Source organism: Guyanagaster necrorhizus, assembly GCF_019112545.1.
Source record: "Guyanagaster necrorhizus MCA 3950 unplaced genomic scaffold BT62scaffold_51, whole genome shotgun sequence".
In the NCBI taxonomy this organism is placed as follows: Eukaryota; Fungi; Basidiomycota; class Agaricomycetes; order Agaricales; family Physalacriaceae; genus Guyanagaster; species Guyanagaster necrorhizus.
Genome location: NW_025064930.1, coordinates 160,010 through 185,172, shown reverse-complemented (window position 1 = coordinate 185,172; position 25,163 = coordinate 160,010). Strand labels below are relative to the sequence as shown.

At 45.0% G+C, this 25,163-nt stretch overlaps 6 protein-coding genes across 6 annotated transcripts; 3 read left to right on the top strand and 3 right to left on the bottom strand.

Moving 5' to 3' along the window:
• Window positions 1-7,185: 7,185 nt before the first annotated feature.
• On the top strand, window positions 7,186-7,665 carry BT62DRAFT_1050827 (uncharacterized protein; the record flags this gene model as incomplete). Its single annotated transcript, XM_043178524.1, has 1 exon — window positions 7,186-7,665. One exon carries the CDS (start codon window positions 7,186-7,188, stop codon window positions 7,663-7,665), a length of 480 nt encoding a protein of 159 aa, XP_043033823.1.
• A 2,865-nt stretch (window positions 7,666-10,530) lies between these two features.
• Window positions 10,531-12,837, top strand: BT62DRAFT_938138 (uncharacterized protein). Its single transcript, XM_043187470.1, has 2 exons — window positions 10,531-10,894; window positions 10,951-12,837. The coding sequence occupies exon 2, from the start codon at window positions 10,956-10,958 to the stop codon at window positions 12,561-12,563; it is 1,608 nt and encodes a 535-aa protein (XP_043033822.1). The 5' UTR covers window positions 10,531-10,894; window positions 10,951-10,955; the 3' UTR covers window positions 12,564-12,837.
• Window positions 12,838-16,355: 3,518 nt separating this feature from the next.
• Window positions 16,356-17,770, top strand: BT62DRAFT_1012826 (uncharacterized protein; the record flags this gene model as incomplete). Its single annotated transcript, XM_043177978.1, has 9 exons — window positions 16,356-16,556; window positions 16,609-16,635; window positions 16,675-16,732; window positions 16,787-16,910; window positions 16,954-17,128; window positions 17,183-17,246; window positions 17,349-17,442; window positions 17,494-17,634; window positions 17,698-17,770. 9 exons carry the CDS (start codon window positions 16,356-16,358, stop codon window positions 17,768-17,770), a joined length of 957 nt encoding a protein of 318 aa, XP_043033821.1.
• A 1,802-nt stretch (window positions 17,771-19,572) lies between these two features.
• BT62DRAFT_629008 (uncharacterized protein) lies at window positions 19,573-20,561 on the bottom strand. Its single transcript, XM_043181675.1, has 3 exons — window positions 19,830-20,561; window positions 19,633-19,763; window positions 19,573-19,583 (listed from the first exon to the last, which is right to left on the bottom strand). The coding sequence occupies exon 1, from the start codon at window positions 20,468-20,470 to the stop codon at window positions 19,898-19,900; it is 573 nt and encodes a 190-aa protein (XP_043033820.1). The 5' UTR covers window positions 20,471-20,561; the 3' UTR covers window positions 19,573-19,583; window positions 19,633-19,763; window positions 19,830-19,897.
• Window positions 20,562-21,846: 1,285 nt separating this feature from the next.
• Window positions 21,847-22,386, bottom strand: BT62DRAFT_938136 (uncharacterized protein). The gene has a single exon (XM_043187469.1). It carries the CDS (start codon window positions 22,103-22,105, stop codon window positions 21,881-21,883), a length of 225 nt encoding a protein of 74 aa, XP_043033819.1. The 5' UTR covers window positions 22,106-22,386; the 3' UTR covers window positions 21,847-21,880.
• A 244-nt stretch (window positions 22,387-22,630) lies between these two features.
• BT62DRAFT_1050811 (uncharacterized protein) lies at window positions 22,631-24,182 on the bottom strand (the record flags this gene model as incomplete). Its single annotated transcript, XM_043178523.1, is given in 4 exon segments — window positions 22,631-23,526; window positions 23,545-23,646; window positions 23,710-23,833; window positions 23,884-24,182. 4 exon segments carry the CDS (start codon window positions 24,180-24,182, stop codon window positions 22,894-22,896), a joined length of 1,158 nt encoding a protein of 385 aa, XP_043033818.1. The 3' UTR covers window positions 22,631-22,893.
• Window positions 24,183-25,163: the final 981 nt, after the last annotated feature.

Sequence of the window (25,163 nt, the reverse complement as noted above, 5' to 3'; positions counted from 1 at the left end):
AATAAGTCACATCTCCCATCATCATTTTGGAACCTTGCTCTCCAAGTATTCATTCATGTCTGAAATCACATTCCCACAGATCCTCTTTCAAACACTACACCCTTCACAGAATGGGACTCAAATCATCAAAAACCAGATATATCTCACTTTTGTGTGTTTGAATGCCTTGAATATGTGCTAATATGAAGAAAAAGACATTGAGCATTAGAGTCACATACTCAAAAATGTATCTCCGTTGGGTATCCAGAGAGAGTAAAAGGCTGGCTATTCTGGAACTCTTCTACACAGCAGTTCATCACCTCCAGCCATGCTGTATTCAATGAGCATGTATTTCCTGGAAACTACAGAAATATTATAAATCCTCTCAGTGATGATACACCTCCTATAAACAGAAATAACAGCACAGATACTGCTATACCTATTGCAACAATGCCTCATCAAGGGAGAGAGGACATATCTACTGATAAGCCATCTCTGCTATCTGAGTAACTCTCATCATCATCATTCTCACCATTTAATTCAGCTCCATCCACTCTATCAGATATGCAAACACCTCTAGGATCACCTCTTACTCCACTATCAAGTCTTCTGACATTTCCTACACCCTCTTCACCACTCTCACATTTTTGGGCATGCTTCAAGCTATAATACAACTCTAAAGGCCTTATAATTCCATCTTCAAACACTGGACATGGTTTTTGCCATAAACATTCTGGCACTAATGCAATGAACTCACCAGACTCAGATAAACCTGTCTCTGATTCCACTGATGAAACCACTGCTGAGCCAGAGCTTACTGAGACAGATGTTGTTGCAGGAATGACTTTTGTATTGCATGATGATGACTATATCACATATACAGAAGCTCTTGAGCTCACATTTCAGACAGCAGTAGAGATGGAAAACTAAGCATCTGCATTTAACAATGAGCCAAAGACACTTGCAGAGGCAATGACTTGGCCAGGAGAGAAAAGTGAAAAATGGTATAAGACAGCTCAGCAGGAATTGAATGCACTGCAGAAAAGTGGCATCTTTGAGCTTGTGAAGCTCCCTCTAGGACAAAAGGCTATAGATGGAAAATGGGTCTTTAAAGTGAAGCATAACCCTGATGGATCCATTGAATGCTACAAAGCATGCTATATTGCAAAAGGGTACTCACAGCAGCCAGGTTTTGACTACACTGAAACCTTCTCTTCTACTCTAAAATGGGCAGCCATCTGAACAGTTCTCACTCTTGCTGCACTTGAGGACCTGGAGCTCTGGAGTGTGGACATCTCATCAGCATTTCTGAATGGTGATCTGAAAGAGGAGGTATATCTTCAACAACCAGAGGGATTTGAGACAAAGGATAAGAGCTGAGTGCTTCATCTCTTCAAGTCTATCTATAGACTGAAACAGGCTGAGCATGAATAGCACAAAAAGCTCCACAGCACTATGACCAAGATAGGCTTTGACAGAGTATGCTGTGAACACAGCATATGGATGTACAAGAGAGATGATGCTCAAATTATCATCCCTGTGTTTGTTGATGATGTAACAATTGCCACAAAGTCTATGAAGTCTGCATAGCATATTGTTGATGATCTCAAGAAGCACTTCAAACTTCACAATCTAGGTCCAACTTTATTCCTCCTCAGTGTCAAAATACACAGGGACTGTCTAAACTGAACACTCACACTCTCTCAACCACAATACATCCAAAAAATCCTAGAATGTACTGGAATATCTGACTGTAACAGTGTCAGTACTCCTCTTGATTCACACACTAAGCTATCCAGCTTGATGTCCCCTGCTACTTCAGAGGAATGGGAAACCATGCAGCACATCCCATATCTCCAGATCCTTGGCTCTGTAGCATACTTGGCCATCACCACTTATTCTGACATAGCTTTTGCAGTCAGCATTCTATCATGGTTCAGCAAAAACCCTGGATTGAGGCATTAGGAGACCCTGAAACATCTCTTCAGATATATAAAGAGGACAATTGACCTAAAATTGACATTCACCTAATACTACAAACCCAGAGCTGTTCAAAGTGTACACAGATGCAGATCATACTAGAAACCCAGATAATAGGCATTCAACCTTGGGATATGTTGTCAAGATGGGCACAGGCACAGCCAGCTGGATGAGCTGGCTACAATCTATAGTAACCTTATTGACCACAGAGGCTGAATATGTGGCTGCTGTCTCTGTTGGACAGAAAATTCTGTGGCTGCAAAATCTGTTCACAGAATTTGGTTTCCATCATCTGTTGCCATCCCCACTGCTGATTGACAATCAGTCTGCTCTCTCTGTTGCTTGCAACCCTGACCATTATAGTTATGTCAAACATCTTGACCTCCACTTCTACTGGTTACAAGATGAGGTTGAGCAGAGGCACATACATATTGAACATCTTCACACAAAAGGCATGCCTGCTGACATCTTCACAAAGCCTTGAGAAAGGAGAAGATGACTCACATGATCAGGCTGTTGGGTCTTGAACTCTAAGAAGTATTGTGTTGAGGAGGAGTGTTGCAGAATGACACAAGCATCTGATGTCAACTTTATATAAGCATAGACAGTTTTGTTCTGAGTTGACAGTCAACTGCCTTTAAGCAATTGACCATCATACTCAGCCTGGCTGTTATTCACTGGGTGATAATAATCTGCCTGCAACAAATCTATCTCTGTCATAATGAGTCACTGAAGATGCATGTTGAAAAGTGTCTTGATAATCCAGAACAGATGTGAGACACTCTGAAGACACTCTATCAGCAACAGAAGCTGACAACTCAATTTGTTGCTTATAACAGCTTCTTCAACCTCAAGGAGGAGACAGAAGAATCATTTTCAGATCTTATCAGCTACAGTCCACAAATCATGAGTTGTATCCATGCTCTCTGCTCAGTTCACTTTAGACTGCAGCAAGAAATGCTCATCATAGCTCTGATCTGTGCTTTATATCAGCTTGAATATAGCAACTTTGTCATATTACTCATTCTCCTTTCTGACAAACTTACTCTTAAAGGCCTTAGCACTGCATACTATAATGGAGAACAGTCAAAAGCTATGTGCTAGTGATCCTTCCATTTATATTGCTCTTAAAGCCACCACATTCTTATCACCTACAGATCTGATGCCAACTGGCACAAAGCCTACATACAGATGGTGCTTTCATGAAGGCCACAGTGAGAGAGAGTGTGAGACCAAGAAGTGCTCTCTCAAATGTGATCAGAAGCATGCAGCAGAATATATAGCTGCAAGACATTGGCAAAAGGAGACTGGCAAAAAGGAAGCTACAAGTTCTACTGAAGCAAAGAAGGAGACTGCTAGCCAAGCAAATACTGATCTATTATCTTCTGCCATATCTCATTGGAATACTGATACAGATGCATCTCATCATATGATCTTCCATCATCACTGGTTCAACTTGTATGCTCTGCATATTGTCTCAGTTCATCTTGCAGATAATACAGTTGTTTACTCAGAAGGGACTGGGACAGTTATACTGGAGCCAGAGATTGAGAGAGAGAGATCTGCATTGGTTGAGCTCCTTGATACTCTTCATGTACCAGTACTATACAACAATCTATTAACATCTTACTATCTCACTTCTAAAAAAGGGTTTGAAATCTCTATTGTTAGATCAGACATCACTTTATGTCAAGATGATAGAGTTCATTTCACTGCAACTGTGACCAACAACAACATTGGTTATATCAATACAACTATACAATCTTTTCCTGAATCAGCAAACTTAAGTTTGACAAGTATCTGCTGCACAGATGATACATTCTCACACAAGTGATGCTGTCATCAGAGCATTGACACAATACAATGAATATATATAAAACAGCTAGTTATAGGAATGAAGCAAAAGCCAGAACCCCTATTTTATCTAATATGTCCCCCATGTCTCACTGAAAAACAGCATTGTCACAACATCCCTAATGATCTCTTAAAGTGAGGAACACATCTTCTTGAACTTGTCTACAGTAATCTTAAAGATCAAATGCTAGTTGCAATTTCAGAAGGTGATCAATACTGGATAACATTCATCTGTGCTACATCTGACATATAGAGTGTCTCTCTTCTGAAACACAAAAGTGATGCTCTAGCAGTGTTCAAGCAGTTTAAAGCTTATGCTGAGAATATCTACTCTAGAATGAATATTATTGAGTTCCAGAAGAACAAGATGGTGAGTACTCTTGGAGTTAATAAGATAGATAGACAGACATGGTGAATAGAAAATGTGTTCAGAACAGAACAGATGCTGTAATAGAATAATATATCATTAATGTCAGTGGTTGATAAAAGCTTATATATTAGCTACCTGTAATCAAACAACATATCATTACTATATGGGTTTATACAGAGCAGATTTTCCAAAAATACTATAGGTTATAACAGAGTTAAAGATTATAGACCTCATTTTTCTGCAAACAAAGTCAGTCAATGCTCCAAATTATGGGTTATAATAGAGTATGGGTTTATACAGGTATGAGCTATTACACAGTTGACTGTACATCATATTACAACAGGGCAAGTGCATCCACTCTGCTACCATGAGTCTAGATGTCACAAAGCACACAGCATCTTGATATTGTGATCTTTCTGTATGAGATTATACTCCAATGTGCCAGAGATATCACATATGTAAGAGGCCAAATGAAGAGAATACCTGACATCCTCAGCCTTCCCAGCCCAGTCAAAATCAATAAACCTGACCCTATCACTTCCACTCTCTTTGTCAGTTGCATCTACAATCATGATATTTTGCCTATGAAGATCTCCAAAAACAAGGTCTTCATTGTGAAGTGTGTCAACACCCTTCTTGACAGCCATCTTGATGTCCCTCAGTAGAGATTCATTGCTATAGGCATGCATGAGTGTTTGACCTTATATGTATTCCATGACAACCATCTGTAGCTTGCCATACAAGACACTGCACCTATCGATTGGTCCAACATAGAGAAGCACCAGCACCAGACAAAGCTCCACTAAAAGTTTGTGTGCTTCTTCACCATAATGCTAGATGAACTTGACTATAATCTTCTTCTGTCTCTCTCCATCCAAAGTGGCTAAAAATGTCACACATGTTTTGGCCAATTCCAATAGTGAACTGTAGATGAAGCTGACATCCTTGTTATTGAATCAATAAGAGGTGATTGAGAGGAAAAAATGAGGATGGAGCTTGTTCTCTTTGAGAGGCTGAGGTTTCAGGTTTTCATAGTAAGTTTTAAACTCTTTGACTGAACCTTGGAGGGCATAGAGTATGCAGGCAATGCAAAGAACATGGTCATTGCTGCAAACACAACTGTTTCCAAGCCACAAATAGTCCATAAGACATTGAACAATGACCTGGCTGGTGAACACAGCTTCTAATACTATCAGCCACAGTCCTGCCACTCCAACAATAAAACAGAGACAGCAGCAGCCTTCATAAATTTTCCAATGCAGTGTGAGAGAGTACAGTCAGTGAGGGTGGCAATATGTGATGATGTAAGAAGCCTACAGTTGCATCAACCCAGAATTTGGTAGGAGAAGAAACCCTGGACAGAGGGCTCTGATCCACTGGCTTCAAGTTCACTTTTCTCCTCTATGATAATGACTGCAGCCATTTCATTGACAGTTGTGTCTCCACACAAATAGATGTGATCCACTGATATACAATCCAAGTTAATGGTCTGATGAAAGGATTGGTTAAGAATGTTGGATAGCAACATCCAAGACTGCTGGGTATGTGGTTGTTCAGAGATCTGGATGGCAGAACTGGAATGCATGAGGCTCATGGTATCACAAACAACATCTTTAGGGATGATAATCTCTGTATCTGCAAGGTTGGTGCAAAACTGAGCAAATATAGGATGAAAGAGTTCAATAGATAGCACAATCATTTGTCCATATGTGGTTGCATTGTAATGTCCATTCAGAATGGGGAACTTGTTGCCCTGATAGATGTTATAAGACTGGGATTGAGCATTGACTGATGGACTTTTACACTTTCTGGCACTGGTGACAACATGTTTGTACTCTGAATATGAAAAATCAAGATTTGGAATGTGCTTATAAAAGAAAGATTGACAGACTTTGAGCAAGCATCCCTATGAAGTTGTTGAGCTGAGCCTCTTCTGGCAATATAGGTCTAGCTCACATGAGCAGTGGCTGAATCTTGATGATTATATGTGTCTTTTTGATTTGCACATCCAACTGACACTGACTCATCTCAACAATAGATTTGATGGTTTGATCATACTCTGTAGGTGTAGTGATGTCACTGAGCTTACAGTCTGCCAGTCAGGCTCTTAAAGCTTCTAGAGCTGAATGCCCAAAGAAAAGGAATTCATTTGGCTGAAGGGGAGGTTAAGCAAGATACAATGACAAGAGTCCATGCACCAGCCAGATGAGAGCATTCTGCATTGGTATAGAGTTGTACCAGTTTCCAATCTCCCTTAAGAGGTCTACCATGTTCTTGTTATTGTCAATCTTGACTCTGATGATGCCATTTTTGATATAGCCATTCTCTATGAGCACTGCATAGACTGTCTGCTCTGTCGGCATTGTGTTGGTGATGGCCACTTGCCACAGGTGATGGTTATGATTACATTACAAGGATTGCTGACAACAGAAAGAAGAGGCAGAGCCTCAGTGCCTGGGATGAGTGGTTAGGGATTGGATGACAGTGAGAGAGTGGAGCTCATCTCACCTGGGGGTGCAGGATGGAGATGACAATGAAGCTGAGACACTGGCACTGATGTCTCTTATGAATGAGCCTTAGCCTGAGATCACCATTGAAACAGAGATGGCACCAGCAGCCCATCATTGTGGATGGAGCAGAGAGGTCTACAAAAACACTCTCTACTCTTGGAATCTGCCTTTACAATGAGCCTGTCATAAACTTTCCTTTTTCATCATCTGCCAAGTACAAGTAGGTGGCTGTGCTCAATAGATCAGCAGTTGGGTGCTATCACCTGGCCCATCTTTCTCATAGATGTGCATGGGAATTTTCCATCTACTGTTCATTCCTCTGATGAAGCTCTCAGCTATTATTGAGATGCTGAATCATGATGGATCTGTATATAATCATTATTGGACCATGAGGGCTTTGGGTTCTGTTTTTCAGTGTGGAATGATACATGCAGAGAATTTTTCTTCAGTGATGACCTTGATTTACCTGTTATAAGTCTTATAAATACACTGATGAGTCAAAGCTTGAATACTTCAAAGAATTTCTGGATCAACATCAACCAAGAGAAAGAGTATTATACTGTTATCAACTCTGGTCAATACAATGAACTCCTATCTCCTCCCCAGCAAAACCATGTTGAAGGCATATTGGCAGATGGCAAGTCTCCTGGAGGCTTAGGTGCAGCTATTGTAAAGGGTGGCAACAATGGTGGGCAGCAGGTTGAAATGAAAGGATATGGGTACATGATGCTGGGCAGAAGCAAGGTATTGGAAGATACACTCTTCTGCATTGGTTCTAATTCCAAGGTGCATTGGTCAACTAATTCTGAGCAGCTTTTCAGTGTTCTTGTGACTGGCCTTCTTATTTTCAACAAAATACTTGCTCCAAGAGTTTTCTGGAACACCAGAACCACAGATATCAACCTCAAGCAGGAGCTAAGGGTTCCTGTCATGTCTGCAAGAAGTACAATTGTTGATTTGATGAGCCATTAGACAGGTCTCTCTTGAGATGATTTGATGTATTCCTGGATGGAGGATATACACTCTTTTGTAAACACTCTTGCTTTGCCAATTGCTTTTCAGATAGAACTTAGGGGTCTGTAGCTCCCCAGATTCAAGTTCCTTTGGCCATCAACAGAGAATGGCAGATTAGTGTTCATCTCCCAGCTGCTCTCCTTTTCTCCTTTCTCAATGCTCCCTAGAATGAAGATAGCTACAACAGTGAGTTATGAGAAGGCCTCTTCCCAGATAATCCCATATCCAGACAACCCAAAGCCCCTATCAGCACTTTGAGAAGGATGGTACAAGAATGACATGTACAATGAAATCTTGCTCTGCATTGTTGGTCTGGAGGTATCGACCCTACCAGAATGCTATAAGCTTACCGATGTCATTATACCAACTTTAGTAGCCAAGTGAAACAAAATATGGGCTTGACATATCTTGTTGAGGCATTTTGATGGAGATTTATATAATGCAAGTGCTCTGAATAGTATTGTGAGTAGTGCTCACTCATTTAGTTTTTGCTGGACTTCTGACATTCCTGTCAGGCTATGGATGAGAGGTTCTGAGTGAATCAGGAGGAGAGATGATGCTATCCAGTGGCATGCTGCACAAGAATTTGCCTGATGTGCATTCTAAGAGACCACTTTAGAGGACTATAGCATCTCTGAAACTTGCTGGCTTAAACCCAAAAATCCATAGATACAAGCTTCAACTCAAGACTCATGGTCTTCTCTTTTTCAATATCATGGTATTAGGTGCTACCAGAGGGTTATCTACTTCACATTTGTCTTGAGACAAGCTTCTCCTCTGTGGCAAGTAAATCAAGTATTCTGGTTTCTTTTCCTTTTCCCTAAAATCCTACAAAAGCACTCCTTGTACAAAAATGACTCTTGCTTACCTCATCTGTACTTCCATTAAATGCTGGCATAAAATAGGCCACCATTTCTAGGGGAAATCTGCATAGGCTGTCTGAGTGTCTATCTTATTCAATCTGGCAGAGATGTGTTGAATCAATATCTATCCTCAGATTCTGAACTAAATATCGGCTTGTACTTAGATGCCATCTTGTTCTATGTCAATGCAGGCTTTTATGTTCTGCTCTCAGACAGTGGATGTGAAGTGACATAGACAATTCTGTGTGGGAGTTTGAGAAGATTTATATAGTCCAACTCAGGCTGAGTATCTCTTTGTGAGTTACACTTTATGTTGTCATCACCATTGGCCTTATATGTGTTGCTGAGGACTAGGAATATCAGTATTGGAGCATCCTGATATCATCATCTACAATAATGTGATATCTCTGTTCCACCCTAAATACCATCTGAAGAATCTATATCAACCATATGCCTCTACCACAAGATGAAGATCCAGTGGAATAAGCACAAAAGTCCTCAGTGAATAACACCACATATTTCAATCAAGGTATGGTCATTTTCAGTGTCTCTGACCATCACCATCATTTAAGATAGCAGTCTCCTTCACTTTAGATTCAAAACATAATGAATGTTAGTATCTCCTTGTGCCATGGTGTCACCCTCTATTCCAACAAAGTCCAATCATCTAGGCCTACCTCCCATGCCATTATTTTCCCTTGTCTGTTTCACACCCACATGTCTCCTGGTCCAGTCATGACCTTCAACCTCAAACAACCTATTCTGGTGGATTTGAGCTGTTTATGATGTGCCAATGGCCATTCTCTCCTGTTTCTCAAGCAACAGTCCAATTGCTCATGTCTTCTCTTTCATGAGTCACAAAATGATGACTGAACAAGCTCAGTTTTGGACAATATCAGAGCATATGACTCCCTTTGGATGGCACACTTTGATAGCTTAGGCAGGTCCCATCAAATAGTACATACGTTCTACTCAGATACTGTTTAGAGGAATTCAACATCCTTGATGCTGGACTAAACCCTGGATATGCCACTGGACATGTGCATTGTGCTCCATCTCTGCAAGAAGTTATGATGTACTTCTAATGAGCCAACCATATGTATGACCAGGAATAGAAGACTCGTAACTGCCCACCTCGCTCCTTCATATGCAAGCTATTGTCAGTATATCAATTTTGGCACTCTTTGGTGACTGCTGAGTAAACTGAACTCCTTATCAAAACTGTCATCATTGCAGCATTATGCAATGGATGCTAATGAGATGGAGAGCACACATGTACATTTGGCTTGCTCTGTCACAGATTTGCTATAACATGCTGCCCTCTAACAGGATTATCATCTACCTTCACCTTGGATCCTAAGACTCATGAACAATTCTTTGCTGAACAAAACAGGATTATGCCTCCGGTCGTTCAGTCGACTTAACCGGGCGACCGTTGTTGTCGCGGCAAACATCGGCTTAGGATTCGAGGCGTCGAAACATTTCGCTAGGATGAATCCTCAGTAGTTGATTCTGGCCTGTAGAAACGAAGAGGGGAGGGAGATGGAGACGGTCCTTCGTGAGTCTGTTGTCTTGAGAGTTGCAAAAGAAACTGAAACGAATGCCGTAGAACTCCAGAAGGATGCGGATATCCTCCAACAATTATTGGAAGGCGGAGCTCTGGATTATTAAGCGTGACGGCATTTGTTGACAAGTGCGAGGGCGAGCGCGGCTGGCTTGATATATTGGTCGAGAATGCAGGGATGATAATACTTGAGGAACTAATCCACTGTGTCAGCGATAACGGTTTCAATTGAAGGACAAAAGGAAAAGCGAAGCTCAAGACCACTTCTTCAGTCGATGTGCCGGCCAGCCGAAAGGGTCGCCTTGCTTAAAACCACCATTTTCTACGACTCCCATGGCACAAATTTTATTCTTATCAACTGTAGGCAATTCGGTTCAATTCTTTCTTCGTGCCGCTGATCAGAAACCCGAGCATACCACTTACTGCACTTGAGATTACAATGATTACGATCGTTGTATTCGGGACCTACGATGACACCAATGATACCCGTCAGTCGATGGTAATCACCTGCGTAACGATGCTCTTCTCTTCAGTCTTCAGTCTACTTCTCGGTCGTGCGGGTTAGCCACAAAACATTCACGATTTGCAGATCTCTGCCTTATCTGAGGCGTTGCCGAGGATTGCCGAAACCGGGTCCGGGAAGCGCACTTCGTTTTGCCTCGTTGACGCAACGTGGACAGCACTCCTTGCTTCCAGCCTCCCCGTCTTGTTTCCCAATATCGAGACAATTTCACACCATAGCCGGAAACACATAGCAGCTGTACGTATATGTCGTTTAGGTCAATGCTTACACAATAGTAATCACCCTGATTGTAGTCGATATGCCTCATAATTGCTCAAAATGCGGTGCTACGTGTGCAGGTATACCGTTGGTTCGACCTGCTCCAGATCCTGAAATTGAAGCACTTCTCTCCACCAATTTACCACCGTCTGAGGCGCAAGAGGCGTTCTTCAGAGAAACACAGCGGGCTAGTGAGCCGCGCTTGGCCGACCTTGAGGCACGTATCGCCGATGCGCAAGCAAAGTTGGATGTGCTATTACAGGAGCGGGATAGTCTGGTTTGGAACATGCAGCGCTGTAACGACGTCTTGAACCCCGTTCGTCGTTTGCCTGTTGATGTCTTATGCGAAATATTTGCACACACCATGAGAGTGACCAAGGATTCATATTCCGTCCCTTCAGAGGCATACTCATGGAGTCAGCGACTTGGTGTTCCGTACCAATGGAAGCTTGGCATGGTTTGCTTAAACTGGAGGCACGTATTGCTGAAGTACCATCGAATGTGGTCCAAGATCGACTTGACTTTTTCGCCCTCAAGCGATTCCACCTGGAACCATAGGTCGCAGAATGATCGTCCACACCTGGGGGCAGCACGGCTACTTGCCATGCATGTCTGCCGTTCCGCCAACCATCCTCTCCGAGTCAGACTTCGTGGCCCGATTCCACAGTCATTCCTCTTCATATTAATATCGGTATCGTATCGATGGGAACACTTGGACTTGGACAAGGATAATCTCCTGACTGTAGACCCGCCTCTGGATGCCCTGATTAGCTTCCAATGCAACTTGAGCGAATACGGATCTACCAGAATGCGCGAGGAAGTCCCGTTGCTGCGTAATGCTACCAGCCTTCGTCGGATTATTGTCGAAAATGTTCGACCTTTTCTGCATCCCGGCCGCGTCATCATTCCATGGACACAAATAAACTCCGTGGTAGTCACTGGGTCTCTCTCCATCGAAGATGCTCTCGCACTCATCAGGCTCGCACCCAACCTTGGCACCGTGGCATTCCAACATGTTAAGCATTCTCCTCTCGACCCATCTCATCCCGTACCTAATTCCGTACATTCAACATCCCTCAAATCATTTTCATTGGACGTCGTATTCCCCAGGACATGCCGTACCAATACCAATTATCCTTCCACAATCACAGTTCTGCTCAATAGTCTCACTCTACCTGCTCTTGAGCACTTTCGAATCAATTTCGGTGGCGCTTGTGGGCTATCTGACAGCATTACGCGCCTTGTGCGTAGATCACGATGTTCATTAAAGCGTCTGGTTCTTGTGCAGGCCCCCACGGATGATTGTGAGGGGCTTCTCGGAGCGGATGAGTTTGAGAATCTGGAGGAGCCTTTGATCGAAGGGCTGGAAAATGTCGCCCTCCTTCAAAGCGTCCTTGAAATTCTTACCGAATTGACTGCCCTTTCTCGACTTCGAACTGTCGAGATCGATGCGTCTGCCATGGGGGATAGCATCGTTAATTGCCAAGATGCTGTCGTCCGGTTTCTGGAGTCCCACAGAGTTGAGAATGGGGGGTTGGAGAGCTTGACGCTCCGTGCTCCGGCGTCGTTTGATATCTCAGAGGTAAACGCCCAAAGATTGGAAGCCTTGCGGAGGCTGTGTACGCGGTTTTATATATATCGTCATTGATGTACCAAGGAGGGATCGTACTGGAGTAGACCGCTGCTTTGGCGAATGTTTTCTGTAAAAGTCTCCCGAGTCTATAGGAAAATATTGATCGGAATGGACATGGTATAGTGTTTGATGCGGTACAGACTCTGAAGGAGTAATTACTTGAGTGGAGATTACTTGAGTGGAGTAGTGGTCATGGCAGTGCGTACGTGAGTGGCTATTTGGTTTTAAGACGATGGAAGTGACAAGGGGAGAATAAAAAGAATAGCAAAAGAATGGAAGAACATTTGGCGAACGAAAGAAGGGAGACGCGATGATAGCTACAGTAAAGAAACGTGCAGGAGATTCTCATGGCAGAGACTTGTCAAGTGTTCCCACGCACAAAATGTCGCCAGTGAATCCATGGTCGTCAGTGAATGGGCTTGAACTAATATTGCTTTTGTATGTCAATTAGCGTGCCAAGAAAGGGAGACATAGCGGAAGCGGTGTGAGTGGTTCAAGTTATGGAGTACATGAGCGGGTAGCCATGGTCAAAAAGCCTATTGATTTCATTGTAAGTTCTCAAGCGTTGTAAATAGCAGTCTGAACGATATTACCAAACAAAAAATCCTGAGAAGCGCGCGGATTCGGTGGGCGAAGCTGATCTCCACATGTCCTGTCTTCCATGCCTCACAAATTGATGACTTTGAACGAGCCCAGTTTTGGACCACATCGGAGCATATGGCACTCTTTGGATGACGCTCTTTGACAGCTTAGGCAGATCCCATCGACTAGTATGTATGTTCTGCTCTGTTAGTGAGCATGCTCTGACACCTACTGTTTAGAAGAATTCAATGTCCCTGACACTGGGCAGAACCCTGGATATGCCACTGGACATGTGCATTGTGCTCCATCTCTGCAAGGAGTTATGATGTATTTCTAATGAGCCAACCATATGTATGACCAGGAATAGAAGACTTGTAACTGCCCACCTCACTCCTTCATATGCAAGCTATTTTCAATATATCGATTTCACTCTTTGGTGACAGCAGGGAAATGTGCAAGCTATACAAGAAAGCGAGGTATTTCCTGCTCATGCCCGACTCCCTTCTTCGTGCTCGCATGAATTATCCCCCATACGGAACCATTGCATAGGTCCGTCAGCTCTGCCAGGAGAGGGCCTAGGGAAACCCACTCAAGCCTTGTGTCAAGGTCATTTGGTATGAACGCAGTGTGTTAGATCATTGATGAGCCTCCAATTTCAAACTCAATATTACCTTGGATCCAGCCATAGATGTCTAGTCACGTATCGCTTGTTATCCGGAGGATAGCCACAAAGTCACAGGACTCCTTTCGTGAGTTACATTGCTTGCTCATCGTGACTTCACACTTATATACATCATCAGGAAATGCAGCATCGCGGTGTTCTCGTCCAACTCACATCGTTTCTGCTCAATACTGATCTCAGGCAAGGAAGCTACACCGACGATACGAGCTCGAACACTCTCAGTGAATGTTACTAGGTTTCTCGCTCAAGATAGAGCCATTTTCAGTGTCTTCAGACCATCGTTCTTAACTTAACCATCTCATTGCCTTCAGATTCATTCGGGGGGCAGCCCATCTCAACGACCAGCTAAATACACACACACCCAATATAAGTATTCCTTCTTTCTAGATCTGCTGGCCCTCCTAGTACGTATCTGTGGTCTTTTATTCTTGATGGTCCTGTCATCAGTGAGCACTTGCCATTCACTGTTTGTCCTCACCGGATGCTTCCTCCGGCGTCTTCATGACAGGAGGGTTCTAATTTGTGGTACTATGCAACTCGAACCTCTCCACCACTAAACATAGCTTCGATGGCTGCTCTAAGCACCGTCAACAAAACAGTGTCATAAATGCTCTCCGTTGGTATCCCACGGTCCGAGTACAGTTCTTCAAGTTCCCTCTATGACCACTATCGAATTTCCTCGCTCCCAGTCCTTGTCTCGTATGAAATGGCCTTCATCAGTGTGTACTGGAATTTATCCCCCGGTCAATATTCATGGCCCGATGCCACTCTCTCTTCCGATACGACCAATATCGAATTTTCTAGTCGTCGACTTTCTCTCCTCTCCCACTGGCAGGCAATGGTGGCACCCAAGTTCTTATGGCCACATTTATACTAAACCGTCGTATTCTGTGGAGTCGACGACTCATGGCGACGTAGTCGAATGTTCATCCAAAATTAGTGTGTGTCTTCCATTTCTAAGTGCGCTTTCCTCTCCGCTCCTTCAATAACGAATCATCCCAGGGGTGGACTAAATCGTAGTTGTTGACTCAGCGTCATGAAAGACCTTGTACTGGGTCCACCGCTTTCATAGTCTTTGCCGAACGGTGCAGCGGATCATCGTAGCGAAGATGTGACGGAGTACTATGGCATGGATATTTTCCTGTCAGTGTGGGTGTCTTTTCGTTTCTCAGTTCACATAATCAGGCTCATATGTCCAGGTTTTCATAACACGTATCACATATATCAACGGAATCTCAATGCATCTCGATGTGTAAAGGAGGAACGGCGATTACTGAAATTTATAGACCTCCAAGCCGAGCTACTAAGTTCGATATCAGGGACCAAACACGTCGATACAGGTGCTTAGAGGCCTGAAGGATTTGGCCTACATATCGTTCCTCTGCGCGCTGTTCAATCGTCTATCGGTAGGTGCCTACAGAAAGAATTTTAAGTGTGTAACACTTTGGCCCACAGGACCAGATGACTGAGAGATAGCCGATAATGGCATGCACATGTGGACGCATGTGGAAACCGAGATGGGTGTGCATTTGGTTGCAGTCCTTCTAGAATGGTTGCTCAAAAGTTTGTGCAGGTGCATCTGATGTCAATTAGTGGTGAAAAAAGTGACATAGGATCGCACTGAATTATTTTTACTATGTCTCTGCGAGTCGGATGCTTCCTCCATCCTTTGTTCACAGTCTCGGAAATATGAACTTTTTAAGTTTTGACATTGAACCTCAGGAGGAAAGCCAACGATGCACAGAATAGTCCACAGTGAAGAAAAATATCCAGATGCTCAGCATTTTAGGTATTTCCTCGTATTCTCTCACCGTATTCACATTTTAAACATCGCTATAAAACTCTACGTACAAAGAACATGTGCAGCAAAGTTTCAGAAAATACGCAGATCGAAGTCCGGTGCTTCTCGTTTCCTTGAGCTTCTCCAAATAATGCTTGTCATCCGAATCCAACTCATAACTCCAAATTTGACCGGCTATCCATAGAAAGACTTCTATCCTGCGCATATGCAAATCTCGGTCCTTCCCATCGACATCTGCTTGTCGATGTGAACGATGGGGAGAAGATCACTCAAGGCGAGAAAGTACATAATAACCTATCTCATGCTGAAGCTCCTCAATTCGCATCGAACGAATGGCATTCATGGAGTACCACCGCTAGAGCTCGAGCTAACCAGACGCTCAATCTCTGAGAACTTTTCGGATATTCTCTCACCATCTTCCAGTGAGACGGCAGTGAAAGTCTGACATATCTTGCAATTGGTTATACATGTGTCGTGTCAATAGAGCAGTGGCCGTGTCTGGACTGACGGCGGAGGCCATTATTCTAATTTTATACAACGATCAGGGTCAATGCAACATACAAAACGACATTGGCATTTGAAGCATCGCTACAAAACTCTACATACAATAAGAAAATGGGTAACAACTCTTTAGTAGAAACCTCGCAGAAGAGTTAAGCGCACCATTAGACCGGTGGCCCTGAGCTTCACTAAATTATGCTTGTTATTGGAATCCAAATCAGAACTCCACTCGTAACCGACTATGCTTAGCTTGAGTTTCACGAGGGCGCCGGATTCGTGGCGTGATGTGATCATAGCGACGAAGCGGGGGTCAACAAACGAGACATGGGAGACATCAGTTCCTTCTGGTATGAAACAGTTCACCATTCCCGAGAGAAATCTGTGCGAACCCTCAAGATCAAACTTTAAGCTCGAGGCGTGTAGCTCGTTGGATCCGGCAGAGGTGCGTTGGTTCAATGGCTGTTCAGTCCGAACCCAACATCGTCTTGTACTAGGCGTTCTTATTCTGCAATGGCTACCAGGTATTTTGTGGCTTAGATAGAGGATATCAAGTGGCATAGAAGTCTGCGGGTGTTCGGGAGGATATATGCAGAGTCGCGGGACTGGATATCCATCATCGTGAGCCGGAGTCTATGCGTTCACTTGTTTCGGTTCCCTAAGATACAACATCAGGTAATACACTGGGAGCTTCCCGTCCTCCCCGTCCACAAACAACCTGGGAGAGCACCCTCTTGCTCGACTCCATTACCATTATCCTCCTTACCTCGCAATACTATGATGCTGAATATGCCGTTAAGTCAGAGGACCCGCCCTCCACCTCTAACATCCACTTTTACGAGACGCGAAGACTACCCACCGGTCAAGAGTCTGACAACATATCACGAACATGCGGGCAAGAATGGCGACTCCCCGTCCGCAGAATTAAGGATCTGCCGCTCTGCGCCAATGATACCGCCGTTCCAAGCGCACGCTACCTGTTTAAGGGGATATATGAGTCATGAGTACGATGTTCTGGTCTGTTATCTTACGTTTTCTTCCTTAAATACTGCCGTCTCACCTCTGAAAAAGGACTTTGATGGTAGTCCGGCACTGGGCGAACGTGATATACCACTTCAAACGAAGCCTGGGAAATGTCCGCTCCAACTATTCAGCTGGCCGGCTGCAGGATTTAAATCAGTTCCAGAATTGTTGAGCGATCACCCCATGGCCACATAATCACGACTCCTCGCCGTAGGTCTTCGTTGCCCGAAATATAAGATTACTCTACCTACCTTCTTGATTCACCACAGGTATGTCTTCAACAGGAATGATAGAACGTTAGCCCAAAAGTACGTAGCGCTATGTTTTGGCTTTATTCATGGCTAATTTATAAAGGATAGCGTTGCGCATTCTCATTGTCGAGGAATGTTTTCGGTCTGCTTCGTGCCAGGGGCTAGCGATGAAGATTTGATGGCTGCTACGATGAACGCCAACGATTCTAGTATGAGCAAAGGGAAATTGTTTCGGAATATTTCCATTGGGTACGTTTTTTTTAGCTAGAAATTTATTGCCTAACGGGACCTAGTTTGCTGCAACGATCAGAGCATCAAATCTAATGGGGAGGATGTGGGATCATATGCGGCGTCCATGCTGGTAGGAGACGTACTGCGGGACTGATGCGTACCACACCTCTTCTTTAGCCAGACATGGGACCTCACTTTATTGTTTCTTCTCTGACGCTCAGGCCTCATCATATTTATCTTCCTTGAAAGTATACTAGGCTATGGATCCACGAACAACCCTCTCATATCTTTCGGGAGCCTAGGAATGGCTTGATGACCCAATGCGTAGCCCACCTAACCTGAAGGCTAGGACCCCCAGCATAGATGCGGTCCGTACTCGGGAGACAAGAAGGACGTCCAGTAGTTAACTATGTTGATGGCTGGGCCTGACGTAGGTACGTCTTTGGTTGCTGCCTCTTTGCTGTTGTTGAACCCCCTCAGGGCTAGCTCTATGTTTCTCATGGACCCTTGCCAATGTGTATGAGGTGCACTTAAGCTTCCGTCCTGTCCGAACGTCTGTATGTCATGCTGCCACAACACAATTATGTCGACGAATTGACCGGAAACCCCGAACCGTCGGTTGCTGCTTATATCAAAGCATCGAATATCGAGAGAGAGATTAACGAAGAATTATAAGGAGACAACATATAGCCGCAAGAAAGGAAATGTGACAATGTCACCGGGGTATGTGATTTCGCGTATTTATCTTTATGGGCAATTCATGATGCGGTCCAATAGTGAGATATTGCGAAGGAAGTGGGATTGATGTATCCCGGGAGAGGGAATACCGCTGTTCCTTCCAATTTTAGTGCGTTTCTCTCCACGATCCCTTAACATTTCGCTCAGTCTTCTCCAATTTCCGCGTTCTCCTTTGATCTTCTGACAGGCGAGACGCGGCGCCAGTCGGAAAACGGCCATGAGATCGTTTTCAACGATGGTTGTATTGACAATCTAGGGGAATTATCCATCAAATTTCATTACTGGGAGGATAATGATTTGGGTATGGAGTCACGTATTTATTGTATTGGATATGGTGTAGTGGCTGACGTTACCGTTTTTCATCCGAGTGTTGTGAGTGTGCGCGGTAGCTTGGGGTTCGATTCCTAGTATCCGAATGATGTGGAAAAAGTTCTGCTTTTTTTGAATCCATGGAGATGATCCAAACGTGTTTTCCATCTTGTTGCACTGAATGTCAAGTCTCTGTTAATCAGGGACATTCCTTCATCCAATGATATCCTCGGCTCCTTCCATCGATCGGAATGTTCCCCAACTTTTTCTTCACAAAGATCTCTAAAACAACTTGATGGAATGTCAATATGTTAGTGCTTGATTCACTATTGTTCTGCACCAAGCCTGTTGTGTAGTTTATTTCTGGTAGAGCAGCTGGTAGAGGCTGTACTAGTGGATGGGGAATCTGGCTACTCTCTGGTCCCTTCCCGGAGCAGTCTTGGCATCACGTTGGAAAGCATTACTGATACTCATGTCTTGGATCCGGCACTCTCATTGAACTTGATCTAAGGATGTTAGGAGAGAATTGGACTTATGGTTTGGAATCAGAAGACGAAAAGGACTTGAAGAAGCTTCGGAAAAGCGGTCTCGCGCTTCATCTCGAGCTATATAATTTCTAAAATCAAAACATAAAGACAACTGTCGCACATGCTTTTCTTTGTACATAGATTCATAAGATGTTTCGACTACAGATGTCATCTTGTACTGATGTGTATTGTTGTATATACGATAGTTGCCGTTGATCTAGAGACGGTATATCAGCGGGGATAGTATTCAACCAGAGTCAGAGAATCTAGTGACATCCGTATTCACTCACGTCTGCAGCATCATTTAACGTTATACTAATACGAAAACCACGATCGCCGTTCAATGGATTCAGCATCTTGTTAGTCCGCTGTACCTAAATCCAGCCCCATCCTCTGTCCATGATTGTAAGCAACTCGAGCGTCGAAGAATTGTGGGACTCACTTCCGACTCGCGCAAATTATCTGTCAAGGAAAGGGATCTGTTTCCCGTGTCATTTTTTTGTTAAATCCCATGGTTAGGTTGCTCAGCTGCTGGAATAATGCTATAATCACGAACTGATGCTAGACGTCGCTCTAGTCAGCGAACAGAGTGGGACTTTAGTACATGTCGCAATTGTAAGAACCGATAAAAATACTCACGAGATGATTCTTCATGCAATGTTTTCTCATGAAAGTACAAGTGCGACTGTCCGCGTGGCATTTCAAGTTCACAAACAAAAAAAGGAAAAATGAAGTTTCATCTTGACGGCACAGAAGGAGGATGTACGGTGAACGAAAAAAAGAAAGAGTAAAGGCGCATTGAAAATACGCCATGTTGCAAGGCAAGCATGTCGAGAAGAGAGATAGGAGGACAATATAAAAATCGTGCGAGGACGATCAGTGAGATACACGAGAGTGGCCTCTACACCCCACACCCAACCTCGACACCCTGCACGACGACCCCCCGTCCCCGGAACGTCCCCAAACCAAACCACCACCAACGCATACACCGCCACGAGCACCACCTCACTCAAATAATGACTCCTCCCATCTCCAAGCAGAACCGCAAAGAAGAGCACCACTGTCTGTACCGCATCGAACGCCATACCCAGGGGGGGCCTACCCATCCATCCCCCACGCCACCAACACGAGCCCCAGGGATGACCCCTAGCGCTATCTGCACAGAACTCCCTACTGCGACGTGCATCCCCAGATCGAGCTGGCCTCTCCCCGCCCCGACGATGCCTGTGGTGTGTTCGGCGGCGTCGCTGATAATGGGGATAATGATAAGAGTGATCCATGCGCGGTGGGAGGAGGCGAGGTCTTCGAGGGATGAGAACGAGGTGTTCGACCGTAAAGTAGGCTGCTAGAACAGGTGCAGAGAACTAGGACGAGGAGCGACGTGGGGAGGTTCATCTTGATTTTGGGAGGAGAAGGAGGGGCGGGCTGCTGACTCGCGCGAATCTTTTCTATGTTGGCTCGTCATGCACAAAGAAATGCTTGTGCGAGAAGGACTGAAAGTACAGCTGTGTGGGGTCGTTATCCGAGCAAAGCCAGGTCGGATAAGACAGGACCTACATAGGCACAGTACACCAAAACCAGCACGACGCAGCAATACGAAGATAGCAGAGACCGTAACGATAGCCCCTGTGGCACGGTACGGTGCTGATGGTCATAGGGTAACCGGTCCTAGGGCGCTTGATGCCCTGGAGAAAGTCGTTGGGGCCATAGTCCTGGTTGTGGAAGGTATCTGGGAAGAGACAATGGCGGCGACAGAAAAATGAGAGCAAGAACCATATTATCGGTCGCATCAGTCGCAGTGGGTTGTATTATTGAAGGGAATACCGTCCATGAAGGGCTGGGAGTCCTGGGAAAGTCGTCGTCACTGTACAAGTTGTATGGCCGGAATTTCGGGGAAAGGCAGCAGCAGCGAGGGAACGAAGGCTGTAGGGACAGCAACAACAGTCAGTGCTACAAGAAATATGCTTGTTGGTGCATGAACGATTGTCTCTGGGAGGCTTGATGTCCCAGAGAAAGTTGATGGGTTCGACGTGCATCTGGGGAGGTAGAAAAAAGTCGTCGGTTCCATCCACAGCTAATGGCTTGTCTCGCAAGCGCCAGGGAGCGTATACGAGGCCTTGAAGCTGTTCTAGGTGGGCTACCACTATGCCTGAGGTACCTAACGAATTCGTTACCACGAGAACGAAATATGCAGCCAAATCACTTACCAACTGGCCAAATCGACTTCCACGTGGATTTATGCAGTCCTGCCTCCTCACACGCACTGTCCAGTGCATATCAGTATTTCAACTGACATGCTCCCAGCCGTTCTTGAGCTCATCGCGCCGTCCGGGAGCAAGACAGTGCGAGTGAGGGACATGTTGAGCGCCAAGTGGCTTAATACGCGGACCTTCCAATTTTGGCTGCGACTTTGCCCACTTTTCGTCCGCCATCAACTACGCGTCTTTTCCTTGTTGTGACCACCAGCCCTGGTTGCTGCCGATTTTTCTCTGAATAGCTGTGGCTCCGGCTGCTATACACAAGTTGGGCAGGCGTAGCTCATACTAAATCCCTTCCCCCCATCCGGTGCTGGGGCAGCCCGCTTCTGGGACTACCGCTGTCGCAGGCCAGGTATTGACTACAGATGACACTGGGACGGTCACTTCAGTTACGAGCGCGGCGTCTTCTCATCGAGTTTGGCGCTGATCTTTTTACAGAACAACCACTAGCAGCAGCTCCTCCGCTATTACAACGTCCACGTTGAGCTCGACATTCTCCATAACGTCTGCGATGCCATCCGCATGATCCACGACTTCTACCGTTCCCTCGATGATGTCTCTCTCACCCACAACAACATCTTCGACTGCGCCCACCACCTTCCACACAGACACAACCACGACCTCTGACTCGAGCACGATATCTCTCACTACGACCATGGACCTCCATATCAGGCCAGCTCACCATTTGTACTACCAACATACCTACAGCTCTCGCCACCTCTGACTGAAACTCTGGCTCCGGAAACATAAACCGCACCGCTCTCATCGCTGGCGTCACCACCTCTGCTGTCGACCACGCCTTCCTTTCCCTCGGTGTCGTATTCATACAGAAACGCACCCGGAAGAGGCGCATCGAGTTCAAGGAGACCATCAAACAGATCAGGTCGGAGGGCGAGCGCGCTGGGGCCGTCGATCTACTCGACGATGAGTTTGACAATACGACGAGGTACAGGGACGAACCGAACAAGCCAGCATCAGTGCCTCGATCAGCCTCGCATCCGTCTCTTCTCCCCCCTTGTGGCCGCCTCCTCGTGAGGTGAGTGGACATTCTCGCGAACCGAGCGTCGACGAGGATCCATTTAGAGCTATTATGCCTTTGCCGCCGCCACTGCCTGGAGCTGCCCAGCCTAGACAGTCTAATCTGTTCGGCGGTGACTAGTTGTTTCCATTTATTTTCTGGATCTTTGCATGGACTCTTTTTTACTCACCCATACATTTCTAACCAGTCATTTTTCCTTGCGGATTGTGCAGTTTATTCGGTATCGGATATCAGGATGTTGTTTTAAATTCACTCTTTCGCCGTGTTTTATACTATGGTCTCCTCGTTTCGAGCCTCGTACCAAAGCCATCTTGCTCTTTCATGGCAGTGATCCCTCACTTCGGAGAATACATCGCAGTTTTTATAGAAGAACAATAGTACAATTAGAAAATGAACCATAAAACCTTCAGGCTCCAACAGACGCCGCCGAACGAATCTCGCTCACTTCGTACAACCGCGCTGCCAAGACATCCCCAAAATCTGAACCTACGGGATCATAGCTCCGTACCTTGGACTTGAAAGGATCATCATCCCCTAGGCAGTTGAGATACTCTACGGCGCCGGACATATGCGCCACACGGCAGCATGCGGCATGTATACACAAGTACTCTTTCGACGGTAGTGGCAAGTCACTTCGCGTAGATGTGAAATCAACAAATCGAGGCACTATCCTCAACTCAAAAATGTAATCCATCGTTGTGCCGACTTTGTAGCGATTTTCAATATCTTGGGAATTAGTTAGCCGGGAAAGGAGGAAATGGGGAAAACGTACTGTGGGCTCCAACCATAGAGCGAGATTGTCAAAATGAACATGAAGATCGTATTGGAGGGTCAAGATGTTTTCCAATCTGTGGATATTTCCGCCTTCAAGGTCCTTGAGGATGTTCGAGAATCCAAAATGTTTGATGATAGTCCATGCATTCGCAGCGTAGTCTTTCTTGGGACAGAGTAAGTCAGATGAAACAACAGAACACGATGAAAATATCTTCATTGGATCATCCATACCAACGTTCGTGGACTCAGAGAAGATGTGGGCACACTAGGTGGTTAGTGGTACCATCCCTTCCGGTAACTGTGCTCGGAGTTCATCGTGATCTAAGTATGAGTTCAAGTCCATGGTGCCGGACAACAGACATCGATAATTGTCACGAGCCAAGGCCTGAAGGGGTTATATCTGGTTAACCGCATATCCTTGTTAAGCTCAGGCGAAGGCAAAACGCACGCTTTTCTTCGCCTCTTGATGGTCAGATGGAGAACGTTGAAGCTGTTTCTGCACTTCTGCCAGAGTCTGTCGGAAAGAAGGGCGCGAGTGATCAGTAGATTCCTGGGGGGTAGGACCCTTCACCCTGCGAACTAGAGAGACAAGTGTCAGCGTATGACCTGGTAACAAAGATACAACCAACATGTCCTGATGAAGAACCTATCATAGAATGCACCTCGGGCGATGAGAGCTTCATCAGTAGCTTCGCTATTGATGGTGGTGGAAATATGAGACTTTGCTGCATCTGTAGGACCGACTTTCAGGAGATGACCCATGATTCGAACATTGACGAGCTGTTTCCGCAAGACCATATCGGAGGGATTGCGAGAGACCTGGACCATGAGGTCCTTCTCCACCTCACGACAGCGGCGATGTGCGCTAACAAAGCTCGGATTTGGGTGAGTGAAGTCGTCCCCCAGCTCTGTCCCGGACATGGTCGCTGTCGTTTGTGAAAAACCGTCTTCGCTTGCTATAAGTGATCATTTGGTCCTATTTGGCGACATCTTCTGGTGCATACTTCGATCACACGGCAACACTAGACGAAAGTCAATTTAAGAGCTCGATGTATCTAATCGTCAGCGAGGACGTGGCCTTGCAGACAGTGGCGGACATGTTTTGCCATCAATTTTCCGTTGCTCCTTTGTTCCCAGTGGTATGGGATCATTATTTCAATGTCTTAGGTGAGCTTGTGATCTGCAGGCAATCAAGGCCCTAAAGTCTACTACTGCCATTGTAGCTTATCATCTCACAACCAGTGAAATGCTGAGAAGTGGCACTAAAATGAATCAGCAATGTGCAAGATGCACACCACGAAATCACTAACACCAAGTCACCATGTGGTTTAAGGGAGGAATGGTAACACCTGGACTCTCAGTATATAGAGAATGTAACATTGATAGGGTGCAATAGAATGTGATTCAATGATATATATATTGAAGTTTACTGGGACAAAGTTGTCTGTGTCACTGAACACAACAAAATCTATCTCAAATGGTCTGCCTGGTGCAGTTTCTGGACTGATACAATGTGCCTGGTTGTGACTTATACACAAATACTGGCTGTTCTGAACTGTCTCAGGTCCATTCTGACTGTCTGACACAAACTTTCAGTTGCTTTCTGGGGTTCTTGCACAAAACAAAGTGACCTGGTCACCACAATACTATTCAAGTTGAGTCTACAACTCAAAGCTCTTAACACAACCCTTACTGTTTGCTTGGTAGTGTTTCAGAGGGGGTCAGAAACCTTTCTTTCCTCTATATATGACCTGGTATTTATACTTTCTAGCTACCCATAGCTGACTAACATAAATGACTACTGACTAATATGCTTGCTGATGCAGCCTAAGAGGCTAAACTCATTCTCTGATAGATATGAGCTCATCTACAGCCACAGGATGGGTATGAGCTCATTTGCAC

Bases quoted from the DNA above. Each gene is read 5' to 3' on its own strand.
- BT62DRAFT_938136 (XM_043187469.1), bottom strand. From the start codon at position 22,105: ATGGTCGTAGTGAGAGATATCGTGCTCGAGTCAGAGGTCGTGGTTGTG.
- BT62DRAFT_938138 (XM_043187470.1), top strand. From the start codon at position 10,956: ATGCCTCATAATTGCTCAAAATGCGGTGCTACGTGTGCAGGTATACCG.
- BT62DRAFT_629008 (XM_043181675.1), bottom strand. From the start codon at position 20,470: ATGGATCACTCTTATCATTATCCCCATTATCAGCGACGCCGCCGAACA.